The 12,540-nt window shown below is 43.0% G+C and overlaps 1 protein-coding gene across 1 annotated transcript; it reads left to right on the forward strand.

Annotated features, from left to right (window-relative positions):
• Positions 1-749: 749 nt before the first annotated feature.
• LOC139747264 (uncharacterized) lies at positions 750-3,280 on the forward strand. Its single transcript, XM_071659358.1, has 2 exons — positions 750-2,356; positions 3,043-3,280. The coding sequence occupies exons 1-2, from the start codon at positions 750-752 to the stop codon at positions 3,278-3,280; spliced, it is 1,845 nt and encodes a 614-aa protein (XP_071515459.1).
• The last annotated feature ends 9,260 nt before the right edge of the window (positions 3,281-12,540 follow it).

The raw sequence follows: 12,540 nt of genomic DNA on the forward strand, positions 1-12,540 counted from the left end.
GGGCCTAGGAGTGAGTGATGATGGAAGTTGATATGAGAGGTTCATTGAGGGTGTGATGGTGGGAGGTAATGTTAGAGATCCAGAGGATGTGTGATGGTGGGAGGTAATGTTGGAGATCCAGTGGATATGAGATGGTAGGAGGTAGCGTTGGAGTTCCAGGGATGTGTGATGGTGGGTAGTAATGCTGGAGATCCAAAGGATGTGTGATGGTGGAAGGTTATATTGATCCATGTGGTGTGTGATGGTGTGAGGTTATGTTGGAGATCCAGGAAGTATGTGATAGTTGAAGATAGTGTTGGAAATCCAGGGAGGATGATCTATTGCCAGTAGACGTGGGAGCTCCACGGAGCAAAATTAGGTTATACATCATGAGACTTTAAGAGGGCAACAGACAACTAAAGTGCATTAGTCGATAGTCCCCAAAAACCAGGAGGGACCCAGCAGGCTAACTACTCACGACAAAAATCTCATTTTAGCCAGCAGGTAGAGGTTCATGTCCAGAACTAGGTCAAGTTTTGTGAAGGAGTAACAGAACTGGGTTATTGCTAGTTAGGAATTGAAGTTCTACTGTCTTCAGTCCAATGCATTCATGCATCACTCATGATTGCTTAGATCTTAACGATCAGCGAACCCTTGTTACCACTTATGGCAGTGTCTTTATCCTGATGAGTTCAGCCATGTGAGCATTTGTGAATATCTGTATGTGAATACCTTACCACTCACACCTTAATGTGTTTATTCCCTCCAGCATGAAGGACACGGCGAGGATGGTCGGTGATGGGAAGAAGGAGCGCCCGGCCCTCCTCCGTCGACACACCGAGGAGGCGCCGCCCACCGCTCGGGAAATCTACGGGGGAAGTGAACGGCGGGTGGTACGGGCGGCCTCTGACGACACGTGGGCGGCGGGCCGTGGCGTTGACGGCCTCACGCAGCGAGACCCCCGACACACAACCTCTCACCACCAGCTGTCGTCCCTCTCCCCCACCACAGCTCTGGTGGTGAGAGCGCGGCGTTTAGCGTGGTCGGGATCTTCAGGACCTGTCCCACAAGCAGCAGCAACTCCAGATGCAGCAAAACCTGTAAGACGTAGGATGCAAGTCAGATATAAGAGTTGTGTCACTCCACTGTTGTCATTTGCACCATCCAGTGAAGAGACCGGTCCGCCCCACTGTGAAAAAATTTTGTCTTCAAGAAGTAAGAAGCCAGAAGAGGACACTGCTCCTCTGACTAATATCAACGTTGAACCTAATCCTGAGGATCAGATGTGCCCAGGCGATGACATCAAGACTAATTCGACGAGGGTAACGCGATCTGCTTCCTCTCCAAACATTTATTACAGTGACACTCACAAAAAACCTGCATGTATAAACAATACTCACCACGCTCAAAGGGTCAAGCAGGACTTAAAGCCTTACGATGGGCTAATCATCCAAAAAACACCACTTCTCTGCCCTACAGCAAGGGAAGCTCTAGTTCCACGCGAAGCAGATGACGAAGCAGATGAAGAGGATAACACATCAGAGACTAAAGAAGACCTCAAACTTCGAGGGTACAAGCCTAGAAATGGTTCTGGTTTCATTCCCTTCAGGAAACTGTTCACCAAGCCTAAGAAATCCCCACTTACAAGACGGCCCTCACGATCATCACTAGAAGAACCAGACCTCGGGGTGGAGAATACCTATCAGAAGTATAATGATTCGGAGAGAGATATCATAAACAAGACTCGGAGTAACCTGAAGCAAAGGCTAAACTCAGCCAGCAAGAAGAAGGTCAGCGGTGATAACAAGAAAAAGATCCAGCTGAGTATCGTCGTCAGTGCTGGGTCAGAGAGCGACGGGAGTGCTCGTATGTCAGACAGGGAGGACAGTCAGTTGACTCAGCCTCCTCATTCAGCAAACGGCACCACTAAGAAGCAGAAGACCAAAAAACAAAGAAACAAGGATCACGAGACGCCACAGACTCGCTCCAGCCAGACTCTTCGTAAAAAGGAACCTTCAGCAAAGACCGGAAACAAAACGCCAACAAACACAGTTAGAAAAGTGAAAAAGAAAGAACTGTCAACAGTCATGTCTGAAATCAGCCCCATCCCGAGTGATCTGGAATTCGATGCCTTAACCGATCAACAGCAGAGACCGCTGGCGGATGTAAATAGACTCCTCAGTGCGCCTGGAACCCCTAATCGCAGTGTTCGTTATCATCAACAACACAACGAGGGTGTCACGCACGTGCACGAAAGACAAAACAAGAGTTTGGAACATGATAGCCTGTTGGTGCAGACACGGGGAGGGCTGCTCCGAACCATTATCAACGACGCCTCCACATACACACCTGTCAGCAGGCCAGGGAAAGGCAAGATGTAAGTTCACGCTTGAGGATGTCTTATTACTTGATAAGTAAATATCTACACGTATTTCATTTCTGTATCTTTTAAGGCAATAATGGATTATCAGAGGTTTACAAGAGCTGTGCGCTACACCTTTTTCCTTTGAAAGTATTAATCAATTCTCTAAAAAGAAATTAAAAAGGTGGAAGAACGTAAGTATTATAAAAACTACATAACAAGCGACACTTTTAGTCTTGTGGTTCCGTCTGGCCATTGGAGAGAGAGAGAGAGAGAGAGAGAGAGAGAGAGAGAGAGAGAGAGAGAGAGAGAGAGAGAGAGAGAGAGAGAGAGAGAGAGAGAGAGAGAGAGAGAGAGAGAGAGAGACTACTTGACACCTTAACTGTACCCGTGAAACGGGCCATGGGATGAGGGCCAGGGAGACACAGTCATAGGGATACACAAGCCAGGGAGAAACGACCATACAGGTACACAAACGAGACACGGCCAGAGGGTTACATAAGCCAGGGAGAAACAGTCATAGGGATGCATAATCCAGGGAGACACGACCAGAGGGATATGCAAGCCAGGGAGACATGACCTGAGGGATGCAAAGACCAGGGAGTCATGATACAGGGGGATATAGGGTAAGGGGAGAGGGATCAAGGAACTATTCCAGAAAGATACCCTCAGATATCTAATAGTTCATTTCTCCTCACCAGAGTGCATCTTGAGGTGAGGATCCAGACTGACAAAGCTGTCTCGTCCGCCGAGGACGACGAGGTTGACGACAACGAGAGCCAGGATAGGAGGGGTCAAGTGGAGAGACGATCCAGAACGCAGCGCCAGGCTCGAAGCAAGGGTAAGACACATTGGCAGAGGCGCCGACCAGTCAAGGAAAGAGGCATGAATCACCAGCCATCACAGTGGCATCAATCAACAACCATCACAGTAACATGAACCACCAACCATCACAGTGACATCAATCAACAACCATCACAGTAGCATCAATCAACAACCATCACAGTAGCATGAATCACCAACCATCACAGTAGCATCAATCAACAACCATCACAGTAGCATTAACCAGCAACCATCACAGTGGCATGAATCACCAACCATCACAGTAGCATTAATCAACAACCATCACAGTAGCATTAATCAACCAACCATCACAGTGACATTAATCAACAACCATCACAGTAGTAAGAACCTCCAACCATCACAGTGACATTAATCAACAACTATCACAGTAGTAAGAACCTTCATCCATCATAGTAACATTAATCAACAACCATCACAGTGACATTAATCAACAACCATCACAGTAGTAAGAACCTTCATCCATCATAGTAACATTAATCAACAACCATCACAGTGACATTAATCAACAACCATCACAGTAGTAAGAACCTTCATCCATCATAGTAACATTAATCAACAACCATCATGGTGACATTAATCAACAACCATCACAGTGACATTAATCAACAACCATCACAGTAGTAAGAGCCTTCATCCATCATGGTGACATTAATCAACAACCATCACAGTAGTAAGAACCTTCATCCATCATAGTGACATTAATCAACAACCATCACAGTAGTAAGAACATTCATCCATCATGGTGACATTAATCAACAACCATCACAGTAGTAAGAGCCTTCATCCATTATAGTGACATTAATCAACAACCATCACAGTAGTAAGAACATTCATCCATCATGGTGACATTAATCAACAACCATCACAGTAGTAAGAGCCTTCATCCATCATAGTGACATTAATCAACAACCATCACAGTAGTAAGAACATTCATCCATCATGGTGACATTAATCAACAACCATCACAGTAGTAAGAGCCTTCATCCATCATGGTGACATTAATCAACAACCATCACAGTGACATTAATCAACAAGCATCACAGTAGTAAGAACCTTCATCCATCATGGTGACATTAATCAACAACCATCACAGTAGTAAGAACATTCATCCATCATGGTGACATTAATCAACAACCATCACAGTAGTAAGAGCCTTCATCCATCATGGTGACATTAATCAACAACCATCACAGTGACATTAATCAACAACCATCACAGTAGTAAGAACCTTCATCCATCATAGTAACATTAATCAACAACCATCACATTGACATTAATCAACAACCATCACAGTGACATTAATCAACAACCATCACAGTAGTAAGAGCCTTCATCCATCATGGTGACATTAATCAACAACCATCACAGTAGTAAGAACCTTCATCCATCATAGTGACATTAATCAACAACCATCACAGTAGTAAGAACCTTCATCCATCATAGTAACATTAATCAACAACCATCACATTGACATTAATCAACAACCATCACAGTAGTAAGAACCTTCATCCATCATAATGACATTAATCAACAACCATCACAGTGGCATTAATCAACAACCATCACAGTGACATTAATCAACAACCATCACAGTGACATTAATCAACAACCATCACAGTGACATTAATCAACAACCATCACAGTGACATTAATCAACAACCATCACAGTAGTAAGAGCCTTCATCCATCATAGTGACATTAATCAACAACCATCACAGTGACATTAATCAACAACCATCACAGTAGTAAGAACCTTCATCCATCATAGTGACATTAATCAACAACCATCACAGTGGCATTAATCAACAACCATCACAGTGGCATTAATCAACAACCATCACAGTGGCATGAACCACCAACCATCACAGTAACATTAATCAACAACCATCACAGTAGTAAGAACCTTCATCCATCATAGTGACATTAATCAACAACCATCACAGTAGTAAGAACCTTCATCCATCACAGTGACATTAATCAACAACCATCACAGTGACATTAGTCAACAACCATCACAGTAGCATTAATCAACAACCATCACAGTGACATTAATCAACAACCATCACAGTAGTAAGAACCTTCATCCATCATAGTGACATAATCAACACCATCACAGTAGTAAACCTTCATCCATCACAGTGACATTAATCAACAACCATCACAGTGAGCATTAATCAGCAACCATCACAGTGACATTAATCAACAACCATCACAGTGACATTATCAACAACCATCACAGTGACATCAATCACAACCATCACAGGTAGCATCCGTGAATCAATAAACCATCACAGTGGATGAGTCTTCACCATCATGGTGCATTAATTAACAACCTTCACAGTTGCATTAATCAACCAATCACGGTAATAACTCCAACCATCACAGTGACATCAATCAACAACCATCACAGTAGGAAGAGCCTTCATCCATCATGGTGACATTAATCAACAACTATCACAGTAGTAAGAACCTTCATCCATCATGGTGACATTAATCAACAACCATCACAGTGACATGAACCACCAACCATCACAGTGACATCAATCAACAACCATCACAGTAGGAAGAGCCTTCATCCATCACAATGACATTAATCAACAACCATCACAGTGACATTAATCAGCAACCATCACATTGACATTAATCAACAACCATCACAGTGACATTAATCAACAACCATCACAGTGACATCAATCAGCAACCATCACAGTAGTAAAAACCTCCAACCATCACAGTGACATCAATCAACAACCATCACAGTAGGAAGAGCCTTCATCCATCATGGTGACATTAATCAACAACCATTACAGTAGTAAGAGCCTCATCCATCATGGTGACATTAATCAACAACCATTACAGTAGTAAGAGCCTTCATCCATCACAGTGACATCAATCAACAACCATCACAGTAGTAAGAACCTTCATCTATCATAGTGACATTAATCAACAACCATCACAATAGTAAGAACCTTCATCCATCATAGTGACATTAATCAACAACCATCACAGTAGTAAGAACCTTCATCCATCATAGTGACATTAATCAACAACCATCACAATAGTAAGAACCTTCATCCATCATAGTGACATTAATCAACAACCATCACAGTGACATTAATCAACAACCATCACAGTAGTAAAAACCTTCATCCATCATAGTGACATTAATCAACAACCATCACAGTAGTAAGAACCTTCATCCATCATAGTGACATTAATCAACAACCATCACAGTAGTAAGAACCTTCATCCATCACAGTGACATTAATCAACAACCATCACAGTGACATTAATCAGCAACCATCACAGTGACATTAACCACCAACCATCACAGTGACATTAATCAATAACCATCACAGTGATGGGCTACTGTGTCGTTAGTGATGGGCTACTCTCTCGTCGGCGGTGGGCTAATCTGTCGTGAGTGATGGGTAACTGTGTCCTGAGTGATGGGTTCTGTGCCCCGAGTGATGGGTACTGTGTCGTTAGTGATGGGTTAATGTGTCGTTAGTGATGTGTTTGTTGCGTCGTTAGTGATGGGTTAATGTGATGTTACTTATGGGTTAGTTTGTCATTAGTGATGGGTGATGTGACGTTATTGATGGGTATTGTGTTGTTAGTGATGGGTTACTCTGATGTTAGCGATGGTTTGATTTATCGTTAGCGATGCGTACTGTGACGTTAGTGATGGGTACTGTGTCGTTAGTGATGGGCTACTATGACGTTAGTGACGGATCAATAAACCGTTAGTGATGGATGCTGTGACGTTTGTGATGGGCACTGTGTCGTTAGTGATGAGCTACTATGACGTTAGTGACGGATCAATAAACCGTTAGTGATGGATACTGTGACGTTAGTGATGGGCACTGTGACGTTAGTGATGGGCACTGTGACGTTAGTGATGGGCACTGTGACGTTAGTGATGGGCACTGTGTCGTTAGTGATGGGCACTGTGTCGTTAGTGATGGGCACTGTGACGTTAGTGATGGGCACTGTGACGTTAGTGATGGGCACTGTGACGTTAGTGATGGGTACTGTGTCGTTAGTGATGGGCTACTATGACGTTAGTGACGGATCAATAAACCGTTAGTGATGGATACTGTGACGTTAGTGATGGGCACTGTGTCGTTAGTGATGGGCTTACTCTGACGTTGGTGGCAGTTTGATTTGTCGTTATAATGGGTATTGTGACGTTTGTGATGCGTACTGTGTCGTTAGTGATGGCTTACTCTAACGTTAGTGACGGGTTAATCAATCGTTAGTGATGTGCACTGTGTCGTTAGTGATGGGCACTGTGACGTTAGTGATGGGCACTGTGACGTTAGTGATGGGCACTGTGTCGTTAGTGATGGGTACTGTGACGTTAGTGAATTGTACTGTGCCGTTAGTGATGGGTTACTGTGACGTTAGTGACAGGTTAATTTATCGTTAGTGATGGATACTGTGACGTTATTTATGGGCCCTGTGTCGTTAGTAATTCATTACTGTGACGTTAGTTAGTGATGGGTAATGTGAAGTTATTAATGGGTACTGTGACGTTAGTGATGGGCACTGTGTCATTAGTGATGGGTTATTCTGACGTTATTGACGGGTTAACTTATCGTTAGTGATGGGTAATGTGACGTTATTGATGGGTACTGTGACGTTAGTAATGGGTTACTTTGACGTGACGGGTTAACTTATCGTTAGTGATGGATAGTGTGACGTCACTGATGGGCACTTTGTCGTTAGTGATGAGTTACTCTGACGTTCGTGACGGGTTAACCTATCGTTAATGATGGGTAATGTGACGTTATTGATGGGTACTGTGACGTTAGTGATGGGTACTCTGACGTTAGTGATGGGTACTGTATCGTTAGTGATGGGTACTGTGTGCTACCTGGTGGGTATTGTGGCGTGGTAGATCTGTACGGTTAGTGATCAAGTCTGATGCTGGGCTGGTGGTTCTAGTTCACTGTGGTCAGCGCCTAGTGGTGACTCAGGCAGGTTGGAGCGGGACGTTCCTTGTACACCTTCATCTCTCTGGTGATAGTGACAGGTGTCATCATCTCATGGTCAGATTTGATAATGACTCAATAGAACACACCAATAGTGAAAACAGCTGTTTGCTTGTGTTTCCCTCTAATGGTTGACGAGCGTGGTCCAAGATCAGTCGTCTGAGGAGTTGAGGGATGATGTGTGATGCTTTTAAATGATCAGACACTTTTATACCGAGTCATGTTACAGTCTTGTGTACAGGGATAAGCTATCTGTGCCATCCCCTGCTCTGACACCCCAGCTCTTCTGTTCTGTGGATTGTAGAGACTTCGCGACACCATAGTACAACGTCAGTCTCTTGGGATAACACATTCCCTCAGTCATTTTCTTAAGACTACAATAAGAAGTAATTATCAGCCTCCTTACGTTCAGAGTGGAGGGATGGCACCACTGGGTAAGGTCCTTGTGTAACCTTCATTAGCTTGTACTTGTGCGTGCCAGCGTACTGCATCTGGCAATACTTGAGTGTTTATCTTACTTCTCGACGCTAATCCGAGAACAGAAATTCATATATATATATATATATATATATATATATATATATATATATATATATATATACTGTTTACTGATGATACATCGTTGGTGGCTGATTCATGTGAAAAACTGCAGAAGCTGGTGACTGAGTTTGGTAAAGTGTGTGAAAGAAGAAAGTTGAGAGTAAATGTGAATAAGAGTAAGGTTATTAGGTACAGAAGGGTTAAGGGTCAAGTCAATTGGGACGTAAGTTTGAATGGAGAAAAACTGGAGGAAGTGAACTGTTTTAGATATCTGGGAGTGGATTTGGCAGCGAGTGGAACCATGGAATCGGAAGTGAATCATTGGGTGGGGGAGGGGGCGAAAATTCTGGGAGCGTTGAAGAATGTGTGGAAGTCGAGAACATTATCTCGGAAAGCAAATATGGGTATGTTTGAAGGAATAGTGGTTCCAACAATGTAAGATGGCTGCGAGGCGTGGGCTATGGATAGATTGTGCGGAGGAGGGTGGATGTGCTGGAAATGAGATGCTTGACGACAATATGTCGTGTAAGGTAGTTTGATCGAGTAAGTAATAATAGGGTCAGAGAGATGTGTGGTAATAAAAAGAGTGTGGTTGAGAGAGCAGAAGAGGGTGTTTTGAAATGGTTTGGTCACATGGATAGAATGAGAGAGGAAATATTGACAAAGAGGATATATGTGTCGGAGGTGGAGGGAACGAGAAGTGAGAGACCAAATTGGAAGTGGAAAGATGTAGTGAAAAAGATTTTATGTGATCGGGGCCTGAACATGCAGGAGGGTGAAAGGCGTGCAAGGAATAGAGTGAATTGGAACGATGTGGTATACCGGGGTCGACGTGCTGTCAGTGGATTGAACCAGGGCATATGAAGCGTCTGGGGTAGACCATGGAAAGTTCTGTGGGGCCTAGATGTAGAAAGGGAGTTGTGGTTTCGGTGCATTATTACATGACAGCTAGAGACTGAGTGTGGACGAATGTAGCCTTTGTTGTCTTTTGCTAGCGCTACCTTGCACATATGAGGAGGGAGGGGGTTGTTATTTCATGTGTGGCGAGGTGACGATGGAAATCGATAAAGGCAATCAGTGTGAATTATGTACATGTGTATATATGTAAATGTCTGTGTGTGTATACATATGTATACGTTGAGATGCATAGGTATGTATAATTGCGTGTGTGGACAGGTATATATATACAAGTGTATGTGGGTGGGTTGGGCCATTCTTTCGTCTGTTTCCTTGCGCTACCTCGCTAACGCGGGAGACAGCGACAAAGCAAAATAAATAAATATATATATATATATATATATATATATATATATATATATATATATATATATATATATATATATACATATATATATATATATATATATATATATATATATATATATATATATATTAACTTTCTAAAATGGGAAACAGAAGAAGGAGTCACGCGGGGAGTGCTCATCCTCCTCGAAGGCTCAGAGTGGGGTGCCTAAATGTGTGTGGATGTAACCAAGATGTGAAAAAAGGAGAGATAGGTAGTATGTTTGAGGAAAGGAACCTGGATGTTTTGGCTCTGAGTGAAACGAAGCTCAAGGGTAAAGGGGAAGAGTGGTTTGGGAATGTCTGGGGAGTAAAGTCAGGGGTTAGTGAGAGGACAAGAGCAAGGGAAGGAGTAGCAATACTCCTGAAACAGGAGTTGTGGGAGTATGTGATAGAGTGTAAGAAAGTAAATTCTCGATTAATATGGGTAAAACTGAAAGTTGATGGAGAGAGGTGGGTGATTATTGGTGCATATGCACCTGGGCATGAGAAGAAAGATCAAGAGAGGCAAGTGTTTTGGGAGCAGCTGAATGAGTGTGTTAGTGGTTTTGATGCACGAGACCGGGTCATAGTGATGGGTGATTTGAATGCAAAGGTGAGTAATGTGGCAGTTGAGGGAATAATTGGTATACATGGGGTGTTCAGTGTTGTAAATGGAAATGGTGAAGAGCTTGTAGATTTATGTGCTGAAAAAGGACTGATGATTGGGAATACCTGGTTTAAAAAGCGAGATATACATAAGTATACTTATGTAAGTAGGAAAGATGGCCAGAGAGCGTTATTGGATTACGTGTTAATTGACAGGCGTGCGAAAGAGAGACTTTTGGATGTTAATGTGCTGAGAGGTGCAACTGGAGGGATGTCTGATCATTATCTTGTGGAGGCTAAGGTGAAGATTTGTATGGGTTTTCAGAAAAGAAGAGTGAATGTTGGGGTGAAGAGGGTGGTGAGAGTAAGTGAGCTTGAGAAGGAGACCTGTGTGAGGAAGTACCAGGAGAGACTGAGTACAGAATGGAAAAAGGTGAGAACAATGGAAGTAAGGGGAGTGGGGGAGGAATGGGATGTATTTAGGGAATCAGTGATGGATTGCGCAAAAGATGCTTGTGGCATGAGAAGAGTGGGAGGTGGGTTGATTAGAAAGGGTAGTGAGTGGTGGGATGAAGAAGTAAGAGTATTAGTGAAAGAGAAGAGAGAGGCATTTGGACGATTTTTGCAGGGAAAAAATGCAATTGAGTGGGAGATGTATAAAAGAAAGAGACAGGAGGTCAAGAGAAAGGTGCAAGAGGTGAAAAAAACTGCAAATGAGAGTTGGGGTGAGAGAGTATCATTAAATTTTAGGGAGAATAAAAAGATGTTCTGGAAGGAGGTAAATAAAGTGCGTAAGACAAGGGAGCAAATGGGAACTTCGGTGAAGGGCGCAAGTGGGGAGGTGATAACAAGTAGTGGTGATGTGAGAAGGAGATGGAGTGAGTATTTTGAAGGTTTGTTGAATGTGTTTGATGATAGAGTGGCAGATATAGGGTGTTTTGGTCGAGGTGGTGTGCAAAGCGAGAGGGTTAGGGAAAATGATTTGGTAAATAGAGAAGAGGTAGTGAAAGCTTTGCGGAAGATGAAAGCCGGCAAGGCAGCAGGTTTGGATGGTATTGCAGTGGAATTTATTAAAAAAGGGGGTGACTGTATTGTTGACTGGTTGGTAAGGTTATTTAATGTATGTATGACTCATGGTGAGGTGCCTGAGGATTGGTGGAATGCGTGCATAGTGCCATTGTACAAAGGCAAAGGGGATAAGAAGTGAGTGCTCAAATTACAGAGGTATAAGTTTGTTGAGTATTCCTGGTAAGTTATATGGGAGGGTATTGATTGAGAGGGTGAAGGCATGTACAGAGCATCAGATTGGGGAAGAGCAGTGTGGTTTCAGAAGTGGTAGAGGATGTGTGGATCAGGTGTTTGCTTTGAAGAATGTATGTGAGAAATACTTAGAAAAGCAAATGGATTTGTACGTAGCATTTATGGATCTGGAGAAGGCATATGATAGAGTTGATAGAGATGCTCTGTGAAAGGTATTAAGAATATATGGTGTGGGAGGAAAGTTGTTAGAAGCAGTGAAAACTTTTTATCGAGGATGTAAGGCATGTGTACGTGTAGGAAGAGAGGAAAGTGATTGGTTCTCAGTGAATGTAGGTTTGCGGCAGGGGTGTGTGATGTCTCCATGCTTGTTTAATTTGTTTATGGATGGGGTTGTTAGGGAGGTAAATGCAAGAGTTTTGGAAAGAGGGGCAAGTATGAAGTCTGTTGGGGATGAGAGAGCTTGGGAAGTGAGTCAGTTGTTGTTCGCTGATGATACAGCGCTGGTGGCTGATTCATGTGAGAAACTGCAGAAGCTGGTGACTGAGTTTGGAAAAGTGTGTGGAAGAAGAAAGTTAAGAGTAAATGTGAATAAGAGCAAGGTTATTAGGTACAGTAGGGTTGAGGGTCAAGTCAATTGGGAGGTGAGTT

This window comes from Panulirus ornatus, chromosome 68, assembly GCF_036320965.1.
Source record: "Panulirus ornatus isolate Po-2019 chromosome 68, ASM3632096v1, whole genome shotgun sequence".
In the NCBI taxonomy this organism is placed as follows: Eukaryota; Metazoa; Arthropoda; class Malacostraca; order Decapoda; family Palinuridae; genus Panulirus; species Panulirus ornatus.